Genomic DNA, 26,838 nt, shown 5'->3' with positions numbered 1-26,838 from the left:
GGCAGGGGTCCCAGGTCGGGGAAGTAGATCCCACCTGCCACAGCTAAAGACCCTGTGTACCACAGCTAAGACCTGGTGCAGCCAAATAAATATTAGAACAGACTGCACACCCACCCCTTAATTCTTGGAGTCCATGGCCCTCCTCCCCTCCTTGTTTCTCTGTGGCATTTATACAGTGTAAATGTGATGTGCTGTGAATTTCACTCATGTCTCTGTTGACCACTTATCCCCCCACTAAGAATTCAGCTCCATTTTTGGGGGTCTCTGTTATTTCTCCATCCCCATAAGCATTTCAACATGTCAGGCCACTTTAATTTTCTAAAACAACCAGACAGCTGCTCACCTCCTCGAGGGTTTCCCCAGCACTGCCTCACCCTCTGCCCCTTCTTGGCCACTGCTCCTCTCTGCCCACTCTGCTCAGTCATGTCTCCCTCAGCCCTCCACCCTCTGGCTCTCTCTGCTCTGTGCCTGGCTTTCCTGGAATCATTGACCTTTGTCCTGGGCCCTGTGACATTTGCTCAAAATGAATTTGCAAAAAAACAAAAAAAATCCTGAGTCATTTATACAGTGACGTGTGTGATTTGTCAGTCAAGGGGGTTGGTGGATGAATCAGCTCTTGATCCAGACCAGGGTTCCTCCACGTCAGGGCTTAGCAGCATCTAGGGCCATGTCATTCTCTCGGGGACAGCGGGGTCACCCTGGGCACTGTGGAATATTGAGCTGCGTCCCTGGCACCCACCCACCCAATGCCAGGAGCCTCCTTCGATGCAGTTGTGACAACCAGAACTGTCCCCTTGATGTTGCCAAGTGTCCCCTAGGGGGATAGAGTTGTCCATGGTGGAGATACACTGGTTTTGGCTCTTGGGGGCGTCTCACCATGGGCACGAGGATGGAACAGGCAGTAGGCATAGTTGAGGGGCAAAGAAAGTGTTCTTAGCCCCCTGGACTGGGAGTGAGGCTGCGCATTTTTACAGGTCTGAACGTGATACACCTTGAGCACCTGAGGACTTAAATTTGGGGGGTTGGGACCCATTTCATGCTGTCTTGTTCTGTGCACTTGGGAGAAACCTTCTCTCTGTGCCTGCCTTTTTTTTTTTTTTTTTTTGGCCACACCACATGGCTTACGGGATCTTAGTTCCCTGGGCTGCTGTGCTGTGCTGTGCTAAGTTGCTTCCATTGTGTCTGACCCTTTGTGACCCCCATGGACTGTAGCCCGCCAGGCTCCTCTGTCCATGGGATTCTCCAGGCAAGAATACTGGAGTGGGTTGCTATGCCCTCCTCCAGGGGATCTTCCTGACTCAGGGATCAAACCCAAGTCTCCTGCGTCTCCTGCATTGCAGGCGGGTTCTCTATCACTAGTGCCAGCTGGGAAGCCCTTAGTTCCCTGACCAGGGATCAAACTCAGGCCCCCCTGCAAGTGGAAGCACTGAGTCCTAACCATTGGACCGTGAGGAAAGCCCCTCTTTGCCTGTTTTCTTTTTTAATTTATTTTTGGCTGCACTGGGTCTTTGTTGCTGTACGGGGGCATCCTCTAGTTGTGCCAAGCGGGGGCTACTCTGCAGTTGCAGTGCCAGGGTTATTCACTGAGGTGGCTTCTCTTGTTGCGGAGCACAGGCTCTAGGCACTCAGGCTTCAGCAGTTGCAGCCCAAGGGCTTAACTGCTCTGAGGCACGTGGGATCTTCCCGGACCAAAGATTGAACATGTGTCTCCTGCACTGGCTGTGCTGTGCTATGCTGTTCTTAGTCACTCAGTCGTGTCTGACATTTTGCGACCCCATGGACTGTAGCCCATCAGGCTTCTCTATCCATGGGGATTCTACAGACAAGAATACTGGAGTGGGTTGCCGTGCCTTTCTCCCAGAGAGCTTCCCAACCCAGGGATCGAACCCAGGTCTCCTGCATTGCAGGTAGATTCTTTACCAGCTGAGCCATAGGGAAGCCCAAGAATACTGGAGTGGGTAGCCTATCCCTTCTGCAGCGGATATTCCCGATCCAGGAATTGAACTGGGGTCTCCTGCATTGCAGGCAGATTCTTTACCAACTGAGTTATCAGGAAAGCTGGTGGTTGGGAGGCAGGCAGAAAATGTAAAAGGTTTAACACATGGGAAAAGGTCACCCAGTGGCCAGTTCTGTTGTGGGGGGACATGGAGAAGACAGACTGGGATAGAGAGCCAGGGTGGTCACGGAGGGCTCCCTGAGGTGGTGTCATTGTACCTGGGGGCTGAGGATGAGATTTGGGTCACCCAGGCAAAGGTCTCAGTGCTCCAAGCAGAGGGAATGGTGTGTGCAAAGAGCCTGTGGTGGGAACCAACTTGGCATTTTTCAAGAAATGGAGAGAAGAGGAAAGAGCCTCCAAAGGCTTGGCAGCAGTGTTAGCCATAGACCTGTCCCTTGGTCATGATTAACTTCATAGTAATAATGAAACATGTATCAGTTAGCTATTGCTACATAACAAATTACCCCAGAACTTCGTGGCCTCAAAACACAAACATTTATTATCTCACAGTTTCTGAATATTAGGAATCTGGGGGTCAGATGAGCTGGATGGTTCTGTCTTTAGGTCTCTGATGAACTTGCAGTCAGGCTGTCTTCCTGGCTGCATCATCTGAAGACTCAATGGGGCTGGATTCTGAGATTGGCACCCCCATGTGGCTGGTGGTGGCGGTGGTTTAGTCACAATTTACTTTTCTCTCTGTACCACTGTTTGGTGGTGGTGGTGGTTTAGTGGCTGGTGGTGAGAAGCCTCAGTTCCTCCCCAGGTGGGCCCTTTATATCGTGGTTTTTTTATATCACCCCTGACAGAATGACAGAGAGAATGACTAAGAAGGAAGCCAGTGTCTTTTATCTTTTAAAATTTTATTTATTTTGGCTGTACCACATGGCATGTGCGATCTTAGTTCCCCAACTAGGGATCAAACTCATACCCCCTGCAATGGAAACGCAGAATCTTAACCACCGGGCTGCCAGGGAAATCCAAAGCCAGTGTCTTTCATAACCTGATGTCACAAGTAAGGCCTCATCACTTCTGCCGTATTCTATCAAACTCACAGAACTCTAGGACCACATTGGAAGGACCACCCATGACTGAATACCAGGGTGTGGGGTCACTGGGGTCACCTAGGAGACTGACTTCCTGAGTGACACGTATTGAGTGCCTGCTGGCTTCCATTCATGGGACTCAGAACTTTCCATATGTTAACGCTACTCAGCTCCCTGAAACACTCCCATAAGTGGGCTTATTAGCACCCTAATAAGCACATTAGCCCCAGCCTCTGGAACCAGACAGCTGGGGTTCAAATCCCAGCTCTGGGATTTCCCTGGCAGTCCAATGGTTAAGACTCCGTGCTTTCACTCTAGGGGGTGCAGATTCCATCCCTGGCTGGGGAACTAAAATCTCCTATGCCATGTGGCAATAAATCAAACAAGCAACTAAACAAACAAACCCCAGATCTCTCACTGGCTGTGACTTGGGGCAAATGACTTCACTTCTCTGGCTTACCTTTTTCCTCTGTGAATGGAAAATATATTAGTTGCTCAGTCATGTCTGACCCTTTTCGACCTCATGGACTGTAGCCCACCAGGCTCCTCTGTCTGTGGGATTCTCCAGGCAAAGATACTGGAGTGGGTAGCCATTTCCTTCTCCAGAGGATCTTCCTGGGAATGGCTACCCACTCCAGTATTCTTGCCTGCTGACTTTCCAATTGTGGCACTTGGGCTTCAGAGCCTGGGCTCAGTAATTCGGCTGCACGTGGAATCTTAGTTCCCCGATCAGGGATCAAATCCACATCCCCTGCATTGCAGGGCAGATTCTGAACCACTGGACCACCAGGGCAGTCCGGGTCTGCTGGGTTTTGGCGGCATTGGGGGGGTGACATCTGGACTGCCTCTCAGAGCCCCCTTTCTGGTGATAAGCCTGTCTTTCTGCTTCACAGGTCTGCTCTACAGCCCCCAGGGGTCCAGGTACTGGTGAGCAGGGTGGAGACACCGGGCCAGCAGCGCAGCGGGGCGGCGTGCGGAACATGACTTCATCATCCAGTGTTTCTCCCGCAGCCGCTGGAGGCCACGCCCACCTGAGCCCATGGCCTGCTCCGGCCCTTCGCTCTCTGGCGCCTTTGACATTCTAGGCGCGGCAGGTCACGACAAGCTCTTGTATCTTAAGCACAAACTGAAGACCCTGAGGCCCGGCTGCCGTGGGGCGTACCTCCTGCACGCCATGGTGCTCCTGAAGTTGGGCCAGGAGACCGAGGCCAGGATCTCCCTGGAGGCGCTGAAGGCGGATGCAGTGGCCCAACTGGTGGCCCGCCAGTGGTTTGGTGTGGACAGCACCGAGGCTCCAGAGGAGCCTCCAGATGTGTCCTGGGCCGTTGCCAGGGTGTACCACCTTCTCGCCGAGGAGAAACTGTGTCCTGCGCCTATGCGGGAAGAGGCCTACCGGGCAGCCCTCTGCGCTTTCAGCTCCAGGGACGACCTCCAGCTGGGGGAGCTCCAGGAAGAGGCCCGGAACCGGTGCGGGTGGGACGTCCTTGGGGATCTGGGAGGAGTCCAAACACTGCGTTCCGATCTGGGCTGCCTTCCACCGTCCTCGGCGTCACCTTCCCGGACGTGCAGCGACCCGCGGCCCATAGAGCATCTTTCGGGCTGGAGCAGAGCGTGTTCCCTGAGATCCACTGGTAGCCCGGCCTCCCTGGCCAGCAACTTGGAAATCAGTCAATCGCCCACCATGGCCCTCCTCAGCAGGCACCATAGCTCCTACAGGGCCAGCAAGTTGTGTGACCATCCCCAAGCCAGCGTGGTGCCCGAGCCTGCCCCTTTGGGTTGCCAGGAACCCGAGGAGATGAGCTGGCCCTCATCGGTGGAGGCTGCCGGCTCCCCGTTGCGGCCGAGCAGCCCAGGCCTCGGGCTTCCCGAGGTGACCACCGATGCCTGCCCAGCCAGCCCGCACGACCCACCGGAAGTTCCGGAAGTCAGCGCCCACTATCCGGTGGAGTGTACGGATGTGCCAGCAGCCCCGAAATCCCTCCCCTCGCCTTCCGAAAACGCCTGCCTGGACACAGATCAGACGCCAGTCCAACTTTCAGTGGAAGACACCGCTTACCTGTCGGCTCAGCCACGCCCACCGACTCCTTCCGTGCCCCAAACATCCCCGTCCTTTCATTCCCCATCGACCTCTCCCTTTCCTTCTCCGTCGACCCCTCCTAAGGCTCACCCGACCCCTCCTAAGGCTCACCCGACCCCTCCTAAGACTCACCCGACCCCTCCTAAGGCTCACCCGACCGTCTGGAACCCAGAGCCCCCTCCTCCGGAGCTGGAGTCGTCCGAGCAGAAATTCTATAATTTTGTGGTGCTCCACGCGAGTGCAGACGAGCACATCGCACTCCGCGTGCGTGAGAGGCTGGAGGCGCTGGGCGTGAGCGACGGGGCCACGTTCTGCGAGGATTTCCAGGTGCCCGGGCGTGGTGAGCTGCACTGCCTGCAGGACGCCCTGGACCACTCGGCCTTCATCATCCTGCTGCTCACCTCCAACTTCGACTGCCGCCTGAGCCAGCATCAGACGAACCAGTCTCTGATGAGCAGCCTCACACGCCACGGATGGCAGGACTGCGTGATCCCCTTTCTGCCCCGGGAGAGTTCCCTGGCCCAGCTTAGCCCCAGCACGTCTAGCCTGCTTACCGGTCTGGTGTGGCTGGACGAGCACTCCAAGATCTTCGCCAGGAAGGTGACCAACACCTTCAAGCCTCAGACGCTGCGGGCCCGCAAGGCCAAGTGGAGGAAGGAACAGGATGCCAGGGCACTACGGGAGCAGAGCCAACAGCTGGAAAGTGAGCGGCAGCACGCAGCAGCGTGGGGCGTGGCGTACTCGGCTTACGTCCATAGCTACCTGGCCTACCAGACGCAGGTGGAGAAGCTCCAGGTCGCTTTGGCGAACTACATGCCATTTGGGACTCAGCTGCCCTTTGGGGGACAGGGGTCCCTGGGAACCCCACCATCACCCTTTCCCACCCTGCCGGGTCATCAGCCGCCACCCCTACCTCCTTGGCTGGGGGGCACGCCCCCACCGATCTTCCCGCAACCCCCGCTGACCTTCCCGCAACCCCCGCCAACCTTTCCGCATCCCCCACCGGCCTTCCAGCAACCCCCGCCGGCCTTCCCGCAACCCCCGCCGGACTTCCCACAGCCCCCGGACTTCCCACAGGCACCACCTGCGCACCCTCAGAGCCCTGGGCTCCAGCCCCTCATCATACACCATGCACAGATGGTGCAGCTGGGGGTCAACAACCACATGTGGAATCAGAGAGGGACCCAGGCACCCGAGGACAAGTCGCGGGAAACGGAATGACCTAGTGACTGGACCTGATGACCTCGGCTTTGACCACCCACCCACCCCCATCTCTAGGGGGCAGTGGAACACGGGGCTGTTTGCTACTTTCAGGACACTGCTGGGGAGAACTCCCATCTCAGGAAATAGGGCAAAATGGGCCCCGTGACTTTCTGGCCCTGGAGGTGGCCAGAACTGGATGTGAGTTTACAATTCTCTCTCTTCCCCTCTCTCTAGATGGTGGTGATGGGGAATGAGCTGGGGGTATGGGTATGGTGTTTCAATTGTAATAAATATTTATTGAATGCTTTGATAGCACCATTGTACTCAGGAAGGCCTTCCCCTTGCCATTTGTCAAGATAAAAACGTGGTTAGTGGGACTTCCCTGGTGGTCCAGTGGTTAAGACTCTCTGCTTCCAATGCAGGGGGCACGGGTTCCATACCTTGTTAGCAAACTGAGATCCCACATGCCATGCTGTGTGGCCAAAAGCAAAACAAAGAATACGTGGCTACTATTACCATAAAAGGCACTGGAGCTGAAAATTTGGTTTCACTTCATTGGTCAGGATATAGTTGTGTGGACCATCCCCACCTGCAAGGGAAGCTGGGAAATATAACCTTCTCATGGGCCATGTGCTTTGCCAAAATTGTTGGTTCTAATTCTAGAGAAGGTGGAGAGAAAACACATTGAGAGTACATTTAGCTGTTTCTATTGCAGCCCTTTTTAGGGGAAGAGGGGGTCTGCATTGATGCTCTCACCTTGAAGGCTGGGCTCAGATCACACTGTGTATTCTTGAACAAGTGCCTTCACCTCTCTTGAGTCTCTGTTTTCTCATCTGTGAAATGGGTTTATGAGGCCATTGTTCCAAGGTCATCAGCAGATCGCGGGTGATTGCACTGGAATACCAGGGACAGTGTAAGTGCTCGTTAACTTCTTGTCTGGTATGAAGGGGATTAATCTTTTTAAGGGTCTCTTATTCTCTTTTGCGGAGAAGGCAATGGCAAGCCACTCCAGTACTATTGCCTAGAAAATCCCATGGATGGAGGAGCCTGGTAGGCTGCAGTCCGTGGGGTCGCTAAGGGTTGGACACGACTGAGCGACTTCACTTTCACTTTTCACTTTCACACATTGGAGAAGGAAATGGCAACCCACTCCAGTGTTCTTGCCTGGAGAATCCCAGGGATGGAGAGGCCTGGTGGGCTTCCGTCTATGGGGTCACGCAGAGTCGGACACGACTGAAGTGACTTAGCAGCAGCAGCAGCATTCTCTTTTGAGAATAAGAATAGAATTAACATTTGTTGAGTACTTATCATTTATCCATTCTGGAGGCTTTACATATATAAACATTTTAATCCTCAAAAATGACCTCCCTGGGACTTTCCTGGTGGTCCAGTAGTTAAGACTCTGATGTCCACTGCAGGGGATGTGGTTTCCATCCCTGGTCAGGGAAATAAGATCCCACATGCTCTGCAGTGCAGAAAAAAAAAAAAAATTGACCCCCCTCCAGGGTAAAAGATTCTTTTACTGGTCCCATTTTGCAGATGGGGAAAACCGAGGCTGAGAGAGGTGAATTCTGGCCCCAAAGCCACACCGATTGTAAATGGGGAGACTGCAATGCCATAGTCGGATTTCTAAGGGAGGAAATGAAGACCAGCCCAGGAAGGGTGTATGTGGGTCAGGTGTGTAGGACTTCTCTGGCTCAGCAGCATGATTTGAACACTGACTTAGCATGTCTTGTCTTCCACCAGCCACCCCAAAGGGTGGGCCTGGTGTGAGTCATCCAGGCTGTCACGCACCATTTGCTATTTTAGTAACTGACTCAGATTTTGTTGAGGATCTGCTCCTGGACTGGCCTTCCCCCAGGGAAGTAAAATCTGGAAAGATTAGATTCTTGGTTGGGGTGGGGTCAAGGGAACAGATGGTTTCCTTTTTTTTCCTCTTCTCTTTGACCCTGCAGCATGTCTTACAGGATCTTAGATCCCTGACCAATGACCGAACCTGGGCCCTCCAGTCTCAACCACTGGGCTGCCAGGGAAGTTCCAAACAGAAAGCTTCTGATGACTGAGGCTAGGATCTGCCACAATTCATCAGACACTTGTCATTTTTTCAGTTGACCAATATTTATTGAGCTCCTGCTGTGTGCCAGAATCGTCCCAGATATTGGGGTGCAGCCGGGGCAAAGACAGATGTGAACTGTCCCCTACTCTATTTTCAATTGCAGGCGGAGGTGGAGGGGAGGGAGCAGTGAATGAGTCTTCTAATGAGGAAGTGAGGTAGTTTCACAAAGTGAGGAGACTTCAGGGGAACTAAACAGGGCCCCTAATGGTAGTTCCTCATGAGGAAGGACTTTGGCCCAGATAGCCAGGAAGGGCTTCTCTGAGGAGGCTGCATTACAGCCAATATCTAGAGGGAGAAAAGGAGCTGGTCATCATGGAAAGAACTTGGAAAGGAAAGTGATCTTCTGGGCAGAGGAAACAGGCTGTGCAAAGACCCTGGGGCAGGACCGCACATACTGTTACAGGAACAGCAGACAGACAGAGTCGGTGAGGGGGAGAGACGGAGGAGGTCCGGGAGAGAGGGGACAGGCAGGTCGTGCGGGGCTTTGTGGGCTGCAGGAGGACTTAGGTTTTTGCTCTCAGGGAGTTGCGAGCCCTGGAGGGCTATGAGCAAAAGAGGGGCGGAGTCTGACTCAGGTGCTCACATGCGCCCTCTGATGGCTGCTTCAGGGAGGGCAGGCTGGGGAGCGAGGCAGAAGCTGAGCCCAGGCCAGTGAGGCTGGGGCCTAGACCCCGGTGGAGGCAGAAGAGGGAGGAGAAGTGGGCACATTCAGAACGTGAGCTTTTATTTCGTCCCTGAAAGGTTGTGAGTCACAAGTCACAGCCCTTTTCTGGGCCGCATCTTTCTCACCTGTGCCATGGACGGGGCAAGCTTCGGTCTGGAACTCTGATAGGCACATCACTGCATCAATCCAATGTATTTAAAAGATGATCATTTTGAAAGCCCTGAGCTGAGGGCTTCAGGTAGTGGATGGCATCCCAGGTGGCCCAGTGGTATAGAACCCGCCTGCCAATTCAAGAGACGTGAGTTTGATATCTGGGTCGGGAAGATCCCCTAGAGGAGGAAATGGCAACCTGCTCCAGCATTCTTACCTGGAAAATTCCATGGACAGAGGAACCTGGCAGGCTAGGTCCATGGGGTGGCAAAGAATTGGACACGATTGAGTGACCAAGCTTGCATGCCTGGACTCACTTCATTCTCTCAATGGCCATGGGAGCTAGAAACAGTGTTCCCAGTTTACAGATGAGGAAACTGAGGTCAGGAGGGGTGGTGTCATTTATCTAAGATCATACGGCTCACAAGCAGTCTTTTGGGGCAGGATAAGGAGCCGGGTATCTCTCTACTGGATTTTAGCAGTTTGTGAATTTATGGCCTTGATTTTTAAAAATTCTTTGAAATATTCCCGTTCACTTCATTACTTGCTAATTTCTGCCTTCTCCACTACAGCCTGTCTACCCTGGGGGAGCTTGGGACTGATCTGTCTTGGTCACTACAGCATTTTCAGAACCCAGCACAGACCGTGGCACACAATAACTGTTCAGTAAAGTGAATCCTTTAGACAGTTAGTGAGCCCCTACTGTGGGCAGACCCTGCTGAGCGCTGTGGTCACAGACCTGGTCCCTGCCCCCATGGAGCTTACTGGGCAGTAAGTGGAGAAGATGTGGATTCTTCCATCCATTTAGCCAGTCAACATTTTTTGAGCTCCTACAATGTGCAGGCCCTTGGACATAGGGATGACTGAGTGGTCACTCCCTTAGATGACTGGAGACATCTCTGTTCTGTCCTTCCAGGGGTCATGGAGCAGTTTCAGAGACAGAGTTACAGGGTGGTCAGGACTGTGATAAAATGTAGGGGACTCAAAGGGGATCCTTGACCAGCCTGGGGGAATTAAGAGGACCTTCTGGAAGGAGGAAGTCAGCTGACACTAGAGGCTTACGTCAGAATGAACCATTGGTGGGCAAAAGTGTCCCTGGGGGTGGGCACAGCACTGGCAAAGGCCTGGAGGGGAGACCCTGTAGGGAAGGTCAACTTCACAGGAGGCCACAATTCCTGCTGCCCCAGCACCCCCTGGTGGCCACCTCCAGCTCAGAGACCAGCCTGCCTCACATGGGTCCATGGACCTGGGGGTGTTTGCTAGAGACAGCCGGTGCTTCCTCTAGACCAAACAGCCTTGAAGGAAAAACAGAGGAGGGGCTTCCCTGGTGGTCCAGTAGTTAAGAATCTGCCTTGCAATGCAGAAGACACTGGTTTGATCTCTGCTTCGGGAAGATTCCATATGCTGTAGAACCACACCTACTGAGCCCAAGTGCTCTAGAGCCTGTGCTTGGAAACAAGAGGTCACTGCACTCAGAAACCTGAGCGCTGTGACTAGAGAGTAGGCTCTGCTAGCCATAACTAGAAAAAGCTCTTTTGCAGGAGCAAAGACCCAATACAGCAAACCCCCCCCCAAAAAAAAACAAAGGGGGAAGTGTTTTGAATTTTTTTTCCCTTTTCAAAAATCTAAAGCTTGAATTGTTTTCCTATGAGAATTATGTTATTTTTTAGTGTACACTTCAGTGGTTTTTAGTATAATCAATAATATTGCAAAGTCATCACCAGTTCCAGAATGTTCTCATCACTCCTTAAAGAAGCCACATCCCCAATAGCAGTCACTTGGCAGCCCCTGCCTTAGCCCCTGGCAACCATGAATCTGCTTTCTGTCTGTCGTATCACACAGTATGTGGTCTTTGGCGTCTGACTTCTTTCACTCAGCAGAGCACAAACATGCATTCTTAGGCCACCCCTATTATCAGGAGCACGGGCTAGCACTGTTTGAATGGTCTCTTTCTTTTTCATGGCTGCATAGTATTCTTCCCCTCAAAGCCCCTTCATAACCAGTATGAGAAACACTCTTGGAAGCTAGATTGCTAGAGCAGTGGGGTGCCTAGGGGTTGATCAGGCAATTCATTGCAGGGTGGAACAAAAACATGAGAAATCATGCTTTTATTTTTTATTTTCTGGTTGCACCATCGCTACCCAGTGATGGCCATGGAGTGTCCAGGCTCTCGCTTCAGGTGAGGTAATGAACAAACACATGCCTGGGCAGCATTGTTCACCAGGGTGCTGGTATGGAGGTCTGCAGATGGCCCGTGATGAGGCAACTGGTGTCTTGTTTCTTCTAGAAGCATCTACTTCCTGCTCAGGTCTGGCTCTGTCCTGGGCCTTTGCCAGAGGTCGTGATGCTGGTTACCCTGACCCATAACCGGGCCAGACAGGCCCTTCCTCGGGAAAATGAAAGTCTAGTGGAGTCAGAAGGAGGAAGTTTCTGGAGGCTGTGTAGCCACTTCCTCCCCCACTCTTCTGACCATACAAATAGAGTGCCTTCTAGAAAGGGGGCTCAGCCCTGAGAGGGGCCAGGGTGGGGTCTTTCCTGAAGTGCTTGCTCCAGAATCACCCCTCCTTCCTCCCAAGGCTGCAGAAACCGCCCTGGTCTAGGTCATTTGTACTGAGATGCTGAGTCCAGGGATCACTTCTCTGCTGTCCTCCCCTTGTCTGAAGTGTCGACGTGCCTGTTGGCCTCCAAGACCTCCGTCCTCACATGGCTTCAGGGCCCGTATTCTCTCACCACTTCACGCCCCACGCCATCCCTCCCCACTCTCCTGGACCCCCTGGGCTCTCTCCCCTCCTCAATGGCCTCATCTATACACTCAGCCCGTCTCCAGCTCGGACCTCCCCTGAGCTCCAGGCTCCAGGCGCCTCGACGTCTCCAGGCACTGGGGGTTCATGGTGGGGGCGTCTCACACTCAGCATGGCCACGCTGTGTCTGACCAGCCTCCCTAACCTGTTCCCCCCATGTCCCTTCTTTGTGGATGGAAGCTCTGTCCTGGGAGTTGCTTAGCTAGAAGATGGCAGGCACCCTCAACTGACCTGTCAGCCAAGGTTTCTGCTTCTGCTTTCAAAAAACTGTCCAGAGCCCACCCACTTCTCTCCCGCTTCTGCTCCCACTTGGACCAGCGCCGTCACCTGCATCCTGGTCCCTAGACTCCCAGGCTCACTGCCACAGTCTGTCCTCCCTGCAGCATCCACAAGAGGGCAGGCCCTGCCCCTCCTCTGCCCTTGGCCTTCCAGGGTCTCACCTCCCTGGGGGTAAACATCCAAGTCCTACCCACACGATCTGTGCATTTCCTCCATGCCCTCCGCTCCTCCCTCTCTCCCCCTCACCCACTTGACTCCAGCCGTACAGACATCCTTGCGGTTCCTCTAACACACTAGGCACAGTCCTGCCCCAGGGCCTTTGCATATGCTCTGCTCACTGCCCAGTGTCCTGCCTTCACACTCTGCCGTAGCTCCTTCTCTCACCTCCTCCAGATCTTTGCTCAAATGTCACTCTCTCAATAGAGGCTTCTATGAGGTCCCCCCATTTAAAATTCATTTTCAGTGGCACCCACCAACCCCCCTGACTCTGCCTTCTTGTTCCATAACTCTTAGCACTTTGGGACAAATAGAAGTCATCACACACATTGTTATTGGTCTTCTTTCGGAGGACACGCTTGTCTGACTTCACTGTCCCTGGCACACAGTAGGCTGTCAATAAGTGAACACACATACCTTGTTGTATCCTGTTTCACTTTATTGCCCTCCACAAATATTGCATTTTTTTTTTTTTTTTAGCAAATTGAAGGTCTTTGGTAACTCTGCCACAAGCAAGTCTATCAGCACCATTTTCCCAACAGCCTCTGCTCCCTTTATGTCTCGGTGTCACGTTTTGGTAATTCACACAAAATTTCAGACTTTTTCATCTTGATTGTATTTGTCACAATGAGCTGTGATCAGTGCTCTTTGACTATTGTAACTGTTTGGGGATGCCATATAAGACTGTGAACTTAATATATATATGTGTTTTTTAAAAAAATATTTTTTTGATGTGGATCATTTTTTAAGTCTTTATTGAATTTATTACAATATCACTTCTGTCTTATGTTTTATTTTTTAGACTGCCTGACCAAGGATCAAACCTACAGTCCCTGCATTGGAAGGCAAAGTCTTAATCACTGGACTGCCAGGGATGTCCCCACTGTGTGTGTGTGTTCTGATTGCCCCACCCGCTAGCTGTGTCCCCCTCTCTCCCCATCTCCTTGGGCCCCCTTATCCCCTGAGACACAAGAATATTGAAATTAGGTCAGTTAACAACCCCACAATGGCCTCTACATGTTCTCGGGAAAGGAAGAATCACACATCTCTGTAAATCAGAAGCTAGAAATGATGAAGCTTCATAAGGAAGGCATGTCAGAAGCAGAGAGCGGCCGACCACTGGGCCTCTTGCTGCAAACAATTAGCCAAGTTGTGAATGCAAAGAAAGGAAAAGGCTTTGAAGGAAATCAAGTGCTACTCCAGTGAGTGCACGAATGATAAACAGAATGAAATAGCCTCGCTGCTGATAGGGAGAAAGTTTTTGTGGTCGGGATAGGAGATCAAACCAGCCACAGCATTCATTCCTGTAAGCCAAAGCCTCCTCCAGACCCCGGCCCTAGCCCTCTTCAGTTCTGTGACTGCCGAGAGAGGTGAGGAGACTACAGGAGAAAAGCGTGAGGCCGGCAGACGTGGGTTCATGAGGTTGAAGGAAAGAGGCAGTCTTCGTAACAGAACAGCGCAAGGGGAAGGAGTGAGTGCTGGCATAGTAGCTGCGGCAAGTCCTCCAGAAAATCTGGTTCAGATCATTCAGGAAGGCAGCTATGCTAAATGAGAGAACTGCTGCACACCTTTATTTTTATTTATTTATGTTTCTTTTTGGCTGTGCTGGGTCTTCACTGTGGTGAGCAGGGATTACTCTTTGTTGCAGCACGCAGGTCTCATGGCGGTGTCTTCTCTTGTTGCAGAGCACAGGCTCTAGGGCACTCGGGCTTCAGTAATTGCAGCCGGTGAGCTCAGTAGTTGCAGATCCCGGGCTCTAGAGCACAAGTTCAATAGTTGTGGCGCACGGGCTTAGTTGCTTCTGAGGTATCTGTGGGATCTTCCCAGACCAGGGATAGAACTTGTGTCTCCATTGGCAGGGAGATTCTTCACCACTATGGATCACCAGGGAAGTCCTGCACATTTAATAGAATACAGTCTTACTGTAAATATAACTTATATACACTGGGAACTGGAGAAGGGAATGGCAACCCACTCCAGTATTCTTGCCTGGGAAATACCGTGGACAGAGCAGTCCATGGCTACAGTCCATGGGGTTGCAGAGTCGGACACGACTGGATGACTGAGCATGCTCATGCACACACACACACACACACACACACGCACTGGGAGACCTCAAAAATTGTGTGACTTGGTTTATTATGATATTCAATTTATTGCCATGGTCTGGACCCAAACTTAACAGTGCCTCTGAGGTCTGCCTGAATTTGAATTACTGCTTAAGTCTGTTTTTATCTTTAAAACAATCTCTTTTTCTGGTCTCCAGCAAGGTGAGTCAGTTATTCATATGTATGCATTTCATATTGTTTTCTGCTATGGTTTAATACAGAATACTGAGTATAGTCCCCCGTGCTCTGCGGTAGATCTTTGTTGTTTATCTATTTTATATACAGTAGTTGGAACCTGCTAATCCCAACTCCTGCTTCATTCCTCCCCATCCCCTTTCCCGTTTGGTAATCAACATTTGTTTTCTATGTCTGTGTGTCTGTTTCTGTTTTGTAGGTAAGTTCACTTATATTTTAGAATCCATACAGAAATGATACAACATTTATCTTTGGTTTATTTCACTTAATAGGATCCTCTCTAGGCCCATCCATGTTGCTGCAAATGGCACTATTTCATTCTTTTTTATGGCTGAGCAGAACCCCATTGTATACATGTACTACTTCTTCTTTTTCGATTTATCTGTTGATGGCTACTCAGATTGCTTCTGTGTCATGGCTATTGTAAATAGTGCTGATATGAACATATGGGTGCATGTGTCTTTTCAAATTAGAGCTTTCTTCATATATACACCCACTAATGGATCTGCAGGTGGTTCTTTTTTTTTTTTTTAAGGAACCTCCATATTGTTCTCCATAGTGGCTGCACCAATTTACATCCCCACCAAAGGCATAAGAGGGTTCTCTTCTCTTCATCTCCTCTCCAGCATTTGGAGAGCATTTTTAATGATGGCCATTCTGACCAGCGTGAGGTGGTACCTTATGTTAGTTTTTGATCTTCATTTCTCTTATGATCAACGATGCTGACCATCTTTTAACATACCTATTGTCCATCTGTATGTCTTCCTTGGAGAAAGGTCTGTTTAGGTCTTCTGCCCATTTTTGGATTGGGTTGTCTGTTTTTTTTTACTGAGTTGTATAACTGTTTTTATGTTTTGGAAATTAAGCCCTTGTCAGTTGCATCATCTGCAAATCTTCTTTACCTTTTGTTTATGGTTTTCCTTGCTGTGCAAAAGAAACTCTTGATACCATGTTCCCTTCTTGCCTGCCAGTGAGTGTTCCATTCATTCATTTACTGAACAGTGTGTATTGGCACCTACTGCATGCCAGGGACTGTTTCAGACACACTGTTGATTAAAGCAGACCCTGTTTCTGCTCACACATCTGTGGGGGAGATAGATATTAGACTAAGTGGTTACAACCCAGATGGTCCTGGGTGTGATGGGACATGGTGGAGGGGGAAACAGGGATGAGTAGCTGTGGGAGGCTTCCTGAAGGGGCTCATTCCAGGGAGGAAGGGTGTTCTAGGGGCACAGCCCAGCATAAGGCCATGTGGTAGGAAGGAGCATAGGGCTTGGGAAGGGTAGGGCAGAGCCAGTGTGGTCCAACCTGGTACAGAACGTGTCCAGCGGTGTGGGGGCAGAGGGGAGAACAGGATGCTTCCCTTATTTGTGGGGATCCAGAGTCACTGACTCAATGGACATGAGTTTGAGCAAGCTCCAGGAGGTAGGGAAGGATAGGGAACCCTGGCACGCTGCAGTCCATGGGGTCGCAAAGAGTCAGACAGGACTTAGTGATTAACAAGATGCTGCGATGACCATTCACTGACACTAGGGGGCACCCTTGAACAACAGCTTCTGCCTCTCCTCCTCCCTTGGGGCTGAGAAAGGGCTTCTTCCTAAGAGAAACCAGGTAGGGAGGGAGTCAGAACCGCCAGAGAGTGCCAGCTTCCAGGCCATGCCAAAGGCCTCTCTCCCTGTTAACAACCTCTGTAAATAAGATCAGCAGCTGTATAAATATGCCCATTCACTGGACGTTTGGAAATCATTCAGTCTAATGCTCCTGGGGGCCAGAGGCCAGAGAGGGCAGACACCTGCCTTAGGCCACACAGCAAGACCTACCCTGCCTTGCCTGCACAGTGTCTCCTCCCAACCCCAAATGCCCCTGGGTGGGGATCTTTTATTTTTAACCTGGTCAGTGGACACACCGCCTTTTTATAGCCCTGGAAGGCGCCCAGGGTTTCCAGTTTCCAAAGGAATTTTTTTTTTTTTTTAATGGTCCTCTTCTTGAGAAAAGGAATGGCCTGACCTCTCAGAGGGCCCTGGCCCCATCTCTTATTTTTCCCCGAGGCTCCCTGGGGTTCCCCCAGACCCCTCAGCGGGTGCTGTACACATTCCCATCCCTGGTGGTTCTTAGAGGCCCCTCCTGTCAGTCTGGGCCGTCATGCCCTCTGAAAGCCTCCTGGGGATTCGGAGACTTTGCTTACCTGTCTACGGTCCCCAGCATTGCTGCTGGCCATCTGCCCTCTTACTGAATTTCTATTCCTTGAGTCGTTTAATATTTTTCTTTAAACAGATTTAAAAAGCAACTTTTTTTTCTTCCTGCAATTAGATAGGGGTGATGGTGGCATCCTTAAGATTATACTAAAGCCACTAACTGTACATTTACCGTAATAAAACTTGGGACTTCCCTGTTGGTCCAGTGGTTAAGCCTCCATACTTCCAATGCAGGGGAGGTGGGATTGATCCTTGGTGGGGAAACTAAGATCCCACATGCCTCGTGGTGCAGCCAAAAATAAAAATATATATATATACATTTAAAAAAAGCAAAAAAAACACCATCCAAAACCCTTAAAAGAGTCATCTTAAGACTTTTTAAGTAAATTAATTAAATGGTAAGGTTTTGTCTCAGAAAAAGATTGTAAAAAAATATGAACTCGTCTTTACTTTGAACTTTTCAGTATTAACATCTATGAATTCACATATTGGAAATAGAGGGCCTAGCCATACTTTGTTCCCCAAAACACATTCAAATAAATGTATAACTACTTAAACTTTTTTACAGGTCATCTGTGTATTGTTACGTATAAATGAGTGTGCAGACAGTAGGTACCTATCACTATGACAGCTTTGCTGAGCACTGACTGTGTGCCAGGGTTTCTTGGATAAACTCATTTAATTCATGCCCACTCCAGTATTGTTGCCTGGATATTTCCATGGACAGAAGAGACTGGTGGGCTACAATCCACGGTGTTGCAAAGAGTTGGACACAGCTGGGTGACTGAACCCACTGCACTGCAATACTGGTAGGCAGCTGCTACCCCCAACCCCATTTCACAGATGAGGAAACTGAGGCTCAGGGAAAGGAAATGCCTTTCCCAAGGTAATGCGGCCTGTGTCCTAAAGCACCACACCACACTGCCCAGTGAACATGTTCATTCTGAGTGAGGAAGCTGGACTATATCGGAGGATTGATTGCAAGGTGGTAACCCCAGGGCAGAATCTAGAACCCCACTCCACCAGCCCATCTGTTTCATTCAATATTTTTTGATGTGGGCCACTTTTTAAAGTCTTTATTTGTTACAATATTGTTTCTGCTTTATGTTTTGTGTTTTTGACCTCAAGGTATGTAAGATCTTAGCTCCCTGACCAGGGATTGAACCCACATCCCCTGCATTACAAGCAGGGTCTTAACCACTGGACCACCAGGGAAGTGTCTGTGTTTCATTCCATTTTATTAAACTTTCTATAGAATCAGCTTTGCTTTCATTGGTTTTCACTCTATCATTTGCCCATTTCTATTTTGTTGATTTCCACTCTTTATTTTTTGGATTTGGTTGGCACTGAATTTTCTAGCTTTGTAAGGTGAGATTTTAGATCAGGCATTGGCATGCTTTGTCTATAAAGGGCTAAACATTCTATTAATATTATCAATATTAAGTAAATATTTTAGGCTTTTGGGGCCAGATGGGTCTCTGGCATAACTTCTCAGTTCTGCCACTGCAGCATGAGAGTGGCCACAGGGAAGGTGTGAGCACAGGAATGTGGCTGTGCCAGTAACACTTGATTTGTGAAAATGAGGCTGGATTTGGCCCACAGTCATAGTTTGCAGATTCTGTTTTTCATGTCTTCTAGCGCAAGCACTTAAAGCTACACATTGCCCTCTAAGCACTGCTTTAGCTGCGCTGCACATATTAGCATATGTTGTGCTGTATGAGGAGTCTAGCAGGCTATAGTCCATGGGGTCACAAGAGAGTCAGACACGACTGAGCAACTCAACAACGACAACAAAATGCTCAAAGAATTCTCTAGTTTTCTTGGTGATTTCTTCTTTGACTGAAGCCGGGTCAGTTGCCGACCGGCCAGCTCATTCACATGCCTTCCCCGGGGCTAAAAGCCTTTCATCAGTCAACACATAGTGACTGAGCTCGCAGTACCTGCCAGGTGTTTTCCTAGGTACTGACTCAACAGTAGTGAACAAGGCAGCTACAGTGGAGCTCCCACTGGGCCCTGGAGTCACCCTGAGTCAGCAACTCTGCTCCATCTGTCCCTGACCCATTAAAGAGGCCCACCATCCATCCACCTATTGGTTCTGGCCAACAAACTCAGGAGTCACTTCAGACTCTTCTCCTTCCCCAAACCAGTTCATCGAGTCCTGCCAGCCCTCCTCCAGAGATCTGAGATATGTTCATTTCTGTCCATCCCGCTGCCTCCCTCCATTCTCTTCTTCCAGCTGCAGCCAGTGATCGCAAGGCTTAAATCTGGCCATGTCTCTTCTTGGTGTGAAATTCTGCTTTGGTTCCCCACAGCCCTGAGGGTAAATATTACCCTGTTCTTTAGGGCCTTAAGGCTCTACATCATCTGCCTGTGTCCAGCAGCTCCTCCTGCACCGCCCACCTTTTTTTCTTGGCCACACCGCACAGCTTGTGGGATCTTAGTTCCCCAATAAGAGATTGGATCCGCATCCCTTGCAGTGGAAGCTCAGAGTATTAAACACTGGACCACCAAGGAAGTCCAATCTCCTCACTCACTCTGATCCAGCCACACAGAGCTCTGTGAGAGCTCATTTATTCATTCAACAAATGCTTAATGTACTACTAAGTTAGGCCCTCTTCTGGCTGCTATGGACACCAGCATGGGATGAACTTGAGTAGGTGACATTCTAAGGAAGGGATATGATGAATAAACAAGGAAACAAAGAAAAAGGTGACAGGGTTAATGTTTTAAGGATTAAGAGGCAAGTACACAGGAGGATGGGGTAGAGGTTGTCTGGGGCCACATTATTAATGATCTGGGAGGGCTTCATGGAGGAGGTGACATTCGATCAAGAACATTGCTTGGCAGGCTTTTAACAGAAGACATCAGGACTCGGGTCAGGGGGAGATGGCTGCACTGGAGGATCTCAAATGTCCTGTCCACTGTGGAGGGTCACCGTCTCTTTTGCAACCTACTAGAAACACAGATGCTCAGGCCAGAGGAGGGAACATTCCCTTCCCGATACCCCCTGCCCCCAGGACAGATGGTGCTGCCTGCATCTGGGCTGGGTCTTGCTTAACACTTGTTGTGGCAACCACTGGGTGGATCCCCCCACCCCCGCCTTTACCCAGTCCTAACTCAATCTCCCGAAGGACTCCGCACCCCCCAGCCTTTCTGCAGAGACACAGGGTCAGCACCCTGCAGTGCCAGCCCAGTGCCACCGTCCTGGGGGCTGGCCCGTCATCTCCTTTTGGGCCTGTGATGTGAGCCCCTGAGCTGTGCTATCTTTAACCTCGGGCTGGGACGCTCTGCTCCCTGTAAACACTGCTCAGATGACAGTCCTGGAATCCCGTGGGGGCGGCGGGTTCCGTGTGTGGCAGAGCCATCAGGGGCTGCTCCCCAGTTGTTAGAGGGGAACTGGAATTTCCAGAGGCAAGAGGCATTGGTTCTTTCACTCACCACAGGGGTCACTCAGTGGGGACCAGCACAGACACTCCCAGGGTTCCCTAAGATCTGAGGCAGGCATTAACTAAACAGACGAGTCAGCAGCGAGCAGAACTTCAGGCTGACTCCTGTTGTGTGGAGGCCAGAAGTGGGGTAGGGGTGACACTGAGAGGGGCAGAGGCTCCCCCTGCTGGGGTGGGCTGCACACTTTCTGATGCCCTCAACCTTGGGTCTCAGCCTTGCCCCCAGTGAGCTCAGGCAAACCCTCCTCCCTCCGAGCCTTGGTCTGCTGCATCTACCAGCAAGGTGGGTCACCATCCTGACTGTGTGACCTGGGGCAGACCACTTGGCCTCTCTGAGCTTGTCTCGTCACTGATAACTTGCACATAAATTACCCAGGCTTCCCAGGTGCCTCAGTGGTAAAAAACCACCTGCCAATGCAGGAAATGCAGATTTGATTGCTGGATCTGGAAGATCCCCTGGAGAAGGAAATGGCAACCCACTCATATGTTCCTGAGGAGCCTGGTGGACTACAGTCCAGGGGATCGGAAAAGAGTTGGACACGACTTGGTGGCTAAACAATAATTGACTGTCAGCATGACCCATTCCTGGGCTGCTGTGACTTGTCCAGTCCCAGTGAACATCAGTGTTGGCTGTCACGTGGCCTTCTGCTGGCTGCCATGTTAGGACCTGGAGGAACCGCGTCATTCCTAAGTTCTGAGCTGCTGGGTCAACCTGCACTGGAAATCTGCATGAGTTTTACTATGGCTTTCTCTGGAGTCTTGGGCTTAAGTCACAATTCTCAGGTGTGAGCTTTTAAAGCAAGCAATCATTTGGCCCACATGGGGTTCCCTTTTTGGTGAGTCCTGTCACACACAGGATGGGGCCTCCCATCCAGTTGGGGTTCAGTAAATGCTGCCAGTGCATGTGTCTCCTGGGAGGCTGCTGAGAGCACCTGCTGACTCGAAACCCACTCCTCCAGGGCGACCACCATATATTCACATGGCTGCTGAGTGGGTGTGGGCTGGTAAGGGTCATTGGGTCTCCGTGAAACCAGGAGTTGGAGAACCCTCCAACCCAATTCGCCACTGGAAGTGAGACAGCCCCAAGGCACAGTCTCCCTATTGTCTCGGGAGGTCAGGGTGTGGGGAGATGCCTGCCTCAGGTATGGCCGGGTCAATCCTCTCCTTACGGGGGCTTGAACCCGGCCTGGTGCAAGGCAGGCCCTGGGGAAACAGTCAACGTCTCAGACTCCCAGGACAGTGCTGTGGGTGAGGAGTTGACCGACCGTGTCAGTGCAGAGAAAATCAGAATTTAACAACATGGCAGGACAAAAGGGTGGGACTTTCCTCTGGGAAACCCAAGTTCATGCACAGACCTCTTGGGCCAGAGGGTTCATAGGCTTCATCACAGTGTCTCAGGAAAGCAGGGCTGAGTTGGGGGCGTTCCTGTTCCCTTAGACCTTCCGAAGGTCAAATCATGCCATGCTGTCCTCTGAGGCAACCTTGCTGCACAGCAGAGCTGATGACTAAGTCAGTGGTTTTATGTTTTTCTGCAGTAATACATTTTCCTGACTTACTCTGACACTAAGTGCCAGGATATAAACTGGGATGGGAGCCGAGCTCCCTTACCTGGGCCTTCCACAGCCGGCAGAGCCTCCTCCCCCACCCACTCAGCACTCCCTCCCAGCCGCCCCCCGAGTCGTCCATTTAACACAAGGTTGAATAACAGCACCGCACTTGCAGTTGACACTGCCTCCTCTCTTTATTCCGGGCTTTAGGAGGGACAGTGAGGGCGGTTCCCGCCTTGATGGAAGGCAAAACCTGGTCTTGGAAATAAAGAACGTCCTAACTAACACTGCAAATCCAAAGAGACCTGGTTCCCTCGGTGGGGGCGGGGCATCCGGGGACCCACTGTGCCTGCGGAAGGCTTCCATCAGTGTAGCTGCCCCGTCACAAGGCTGCAGGAGGGGCACCGGCTCCACTCCCCTTCCGCTCTCCCAACAGGCCAAGAACACTCTCCTGTTGGCGGCAAGGGCCATGGCGGATAGGCCCTGAGAATCCCACTGGGGAGGGTTCTCTGGCAGGAGGACTAACAATTCCCCTTCCCAGGAGCCCCCAGTTATGGGAGGTCGAGATTTCCTTCCACCTTAATCGGCAACCCATCTCGACACCCACTATCTAGCTGACACAATGGGTCAACAGTGTACCTGGCGTTGCCTCAGGGTCACCTGCATCCAGGTCTCCGAGCAGCTAAAAACTGGACACAGCCACTCAGGATGCTGGCCACGCACCTGTGCCCTCGGGCGTGACTTGTGACGTGGAGGCGGCCTGCGGTTTTAACTCATAAATTGTGAAAACCAAAGCCCAAACCAACCATGCTAGGTTTTGCTGGGCGAGAAGCAGCCTGGCCCCCCAAAAAGGCTAAGAGTGAACTATCAAAAAGATACTGTCACCTTGGGGACGGAAACGTGGGGCTGGCACCTCCCTTCTTTAACATAATAAAGCTCACCTCTGCCGGCCCGGCCGCCTCGGGCACGACAAAACCCTTGCTGCATGAAATTAACTTAGCGAGTCTGACAAACCAAAAATTTTAGAAAAAGAAAAAAAAAGTACATGGCAGCAAAACTTCAGGACTCCTGCATCACACCTGTAACCTGCCCGCTTAGTAAATAAACAGAACACCAAACCACGAAAACTACGCAAAGGGCAGGCCGCCCCTCCCCGGGTGGAGACCCTTACCCACCGCAGGGTGGAGGGAGTAGGTGAGAATGTGCTAGAAAAGGCAGGTCTCCCAGTTTCCCCTCGGGGCCCGCCATCCTAACCCTGCACTGGAGGGGGGGGTCTAGGTCTATCTGGAGGCCGGACCAACTCTCAGCTTCTTCTTGCGTTTCTAGGTGGGGGAGGAAGGCAATGGTTTCAACTCATCTGCCTCTGAGTCAGAAGGCAAGACTCTCCTTAACCCAGGCAAACGGGGCGTGTGGGAGGTTGAACGTTTTCTCCCGGCCAAGGATGGGTGCGCATGCTCCTGCAATAAAGTCCATTCTCCGAGCGCGTCACCCTGAAGGCTTCTAGCACCGACAGCTTGCTCACTCCTATCCCACTCCCTGCGAAGGGGAGGGGGCCATGGAGGCGGGAGAGCCCCTCCCCTTTGTCGCTCTCCCAGGTTTCTAGCCACCCGAAGTGCTCCCAGGGAGGGGGCGGGACCGGCGCAGGCCCCGCCCTCCTAGGGTTCGCCTCTCCCACTGTGGTCTATGCAGTCAGTGCAGCTCGATGAAGGCCTCCAGCTCCTCAGGGATGAAGCCCTTGTAAGGGATCTTGTTCTTGTCCAGGGCGCGGGCAGCAAGGCACTGCAGGGTCACGTAGTTGAAGGGCTGGATGGTGCTCTTGGCCAGCAGCTTCTCGTCCAGCAGCTCATAGGCCGTCTTCTTGAAGGCGTTGGTGGCGTCCATGTGGGCCCCCGCCTCAATCAGGGCGTTCATGATGCCCGGGCAGTTGTTCTGCGCTGCGATATGCAGTGGGGTGTTGTTGTCGAAGTCCCGGCTGTCTGGGTCGGCCCCGCAGTCCAGCAGCACCTTGACCACCTGCAAGGAGGGGAACCTGCCCACCGGGTAGCGGCCCACGTTGGTGGTCTCTGCGTCCACGGCCATGTGCAGAGGGGTGAAGCCGTTCTTGCCGCGGGGGGCGCACTTGAGCAGCCGGTAGACTGTCTGGTGTTTCAGGTGCTCCTGGTCGGGCGTGCACTCCACCTTCTCCAGCAGGTAGAGAAGGTGGAGGATGATGGCCAGGGCCTTGGTAAACTGCGCTGAGTCCCCGGGCTCCTTGGGCAGCTGCAGGGCTCGCTCCACTTCCCGCACCCCTTTGCACAGCACCCCCATGAGGTCTGCGAAGCCGATGGGCGTGCCTAGGCTGCCCTTGGCTGAGCGGTCCTGGAGCACATAGGAGAAGAGTTCAGCGAAGGACAGGAAACTGCTGGCCGTCATGGGACTCAGAGGCTCCAGGTTGTTTTGCTGCATGTCCAGGGCGTACTTCCATAGGCGGATGCAGCGCTCGAAGTTGCCGGAGTCGGCGTACACTGCGCCCCGGTAGCGGATGTAATAGGATGTGTCCGGGTGGGAAGGACCCAGGATGCGCTCTCGGATCAGCAGGGCCTGCATCCGCATCTCATCCGGGTCTGTGATGAGCGCCTCCAGTTCCTCGGTGGTGTTCACCTCCCTCGAGTAGTCATAGGCCAGGACCAGTTGCGGGGGCTCCGGTTTGGGCAAATACTCGCCCCCCTGGTGCCGCAGCTCCATGGCCCGTCTCCAGTGTTTCAGGGCCCCGAGCAGATCCCTCTTCTTATCCACGTAGGTGGCTCCCAGCAGCTCCAAGGCTTCCACGGCGGCTTCCCTGCTGGTGGGGCAACAGCTCTCGTACGATTCACCGCTCGGGGGTTCCTCGGGGGACGAGCGGGCGCCCTGGGGCTGCGCCCTGGCCAGGCCGGGCTGCACCTGCTCGTCCCCAGCAGGCTGCTCCTGGATGAGGTACTCCACGATGTTGGTGTGGCCCGTCACGCTGGCCGCCAGCAACGGTGTCATGCCGTAGCCATCACGCTCCATGCGGGCGTTGCAGCCGAGCAGCAGCTGCAGAATCTCCAGGCTGCCAGACTCGGCGCAGTCGTGCAGGGCTGTGTTGCCCTTGGCGCTGCGCCGGTTCACCTGGGCGCCCTGCTCCAGCAGGTAGCGGGCGATCTCGCGGTGGCCCTTGTAACAGGAGATCATGAGGCACGTGTGGCCGTGCCGGTTGGCCACCTCCAGGTCCGCCTGGTGCTCGCCCACCAAATAGCGAACCACCTCCAGGTGCCCGTCGAAGCAGGCGGCGCGCAGGGGCGTCGAGTTGGTACGCGTGGTGCGGTTCACCGAGGCCCCGCGGCGCAGCAGGCTCCGCACCACGTCCAGGTGGCCGGCGGCCGAGGCGGCCCACAGCGGCGGCGCGCCCTCGATGATCTCGCCATCGAAGTGCACCGAGCCGCCCGCCTCCACACTCGCGCCGCACCGGTCCACCAGGTACTCGACTACGTCCAGGTGGCCGTAACGGGCGGCGATGAGCAGCGGCGTACCCCCGCTGGCCACCTCGCCCGTCAGCTCTTCCAGCTCCTCCCGGCTCCGGCCGCTGAGCAGCTTCTGAAGGAGCTGCAGCTTGCCGTCGCGGGCAGCATTGTACACGGCGGTGTGGAGGTCCATGATCTGGGCCTCCGCCTGGCCATGGACCGGCCGCCGGGGGACGAGGGGGCCGGGGGACGGCGGACTAGCGCCCCGAGGGGCAGGCGGCAACCTTCACCGTCTCCCCCACCGCCATTTTAGGTGCTTCTGGGGCGGAACAAAATGGCTGCTCCGGCCTGTTTCCGTTGGAGTATGGAAATGTGCAGGGAAATGTAGTTCTCTGAGCGGGCACAGTCCGTAGGACAGAAGAAGAACTGTAAGGTGGTAAAACTACAACTCCCAGAATGCCGCGGGCTAGCCTCGGCGAAGTGGGAGCACGATGCATGGTGGGAATAGCAGTTCTAATCCCAGCCAATTGTGACGGAAATTGGCTGCTCGAGGACTACGACTCCCGTCATCCAATGCTATCGCAATGGCTTGTGGGACCCAGGGAAGTTTGGCTACGTACTTCCTGTGGCTGTCAGTGCTTGAGCGGACAGGAAACGCTGATGCCAGACAGAGGACTGCATTCCATAAAAGGCAGGGCGAGCGACTTGGAGCCAACCAGAAGAGAGAACGAAGGCGAAGCCAGGCGAGTGGTCCGATTTGGGCTTCGCGGGGCTAAACCTCTCACTGGCAGGGGGCGCTCAGGAAAGGCAAGAAAGTGATTCGGAGTGGGAACATTTGGAGAGCGGAAAGTACAGGTGGCCCTAAGGGTCCGTGTCCTGCGCGCTTGTTCAGTTCTCATTCATTTGTTCGTTCATTCACACACGTATATATTTATTTACTTACTCATTAATACCCTATTAAAAATTTAGTTTTCCTTCATTCACCCCTCAGCATCCTCAGTGTTGTTGTTGTTGAGTCGCTCAATCGTGTCCAACTCTTTGAGACCCCATGGACTGCAGCACGCCAGCAGCTTCTCTGTCCCTCACTGTCTCCTGGAGTTTGCTCAAACTCATGTGCATTGACTCGGTGATAATTTGCAAGGCCCAATGCAAATGGAAAATATAGAGCCCCTTGTCCAAAAGTGATTAAAATTTTCCCCAACAAAGACAGCAGGGCATTAAATAAAGCGTCAGGCCCTTCTGAGTGAGGGGTCCCGGATGACTGCGCACTTGGACACCCCTGTGAAGACCGAACCCTACACTCAGAGACAGACCCTTACCTCCAGCACTGTCTGACTTCCATTT

General features: G+C 52.6%; 2 protein-coding genes across 4 annotated transcripts in view; one reads left to right on the top strand and one right to left on the bottom strand.

The window, feature by feature from the left end:
• TICAM1 (TIR domain containing adaptor molecule 1) overlaps nt 1-18,303 on the top strand; it is a 29,014-nt gene extending 10,711 nt beyond the window's left edge. For 2 of the 3 annotated variants that reach the window (XM_055430127.2, XM_088838902.1), the window contains one exon: nt 3,933-12,505. In XM_055430127.2, the coding sequence (XP_055286102.2) occupies nt 4,079-6,337 (2,259 nt within the window). In that variant the 5' untranslated portion in view covers nt 3,933-4,078 and the 3' untranslated portion in view covers nt 6,338-12,505. Of the gene's footprint in view, nt 1-3,932; nt 12,506-13,347 lie in introns of those variants that run through there. The other variant, XR_008686446.2, reaches the window with a different exon arrangement.
• A 3,908-nt stretch (nt 18,304-22,211) lies between these two features.
• FEM1A (fem-1 homolog A) lies at nt 22,212-25,820 on the bottom strand. Its single transcript, XM_055428759.2, has one exon. It carries the CDS (start codon nt 25,685-25,687, stop codon nt 23,726-23,728), a length of 1,962 nt encoding a protein of 653 aa, XP_055284734.1. The 5' UTR covers nt 25,688-25,820; the 3' UTR covers nt 22,212-23,725.
• Between the last annotated feature and the right edge of the window lie 1,018 nt (nt 25,821-26,838).

Source organism: Moschus berezovskii, chromosome 8, assembly GCF_049115385.1.
Source record: "Moschus berezovskii isolate FMDL1 chromosome 8, NW_MosBer_1.0, whole genome shotgun sequence".
Taxonomy (NCBI): Eukaryota; Metazoa; Chordata; class Mammalia; order Artiodactyla; family Moschidae; genus Moschus; species Moschus berezovskii.
Note: the sequence above shows the minus strand (reverse complement) of the source record. Positions and strands in the feature narration are given on the sequence as shown.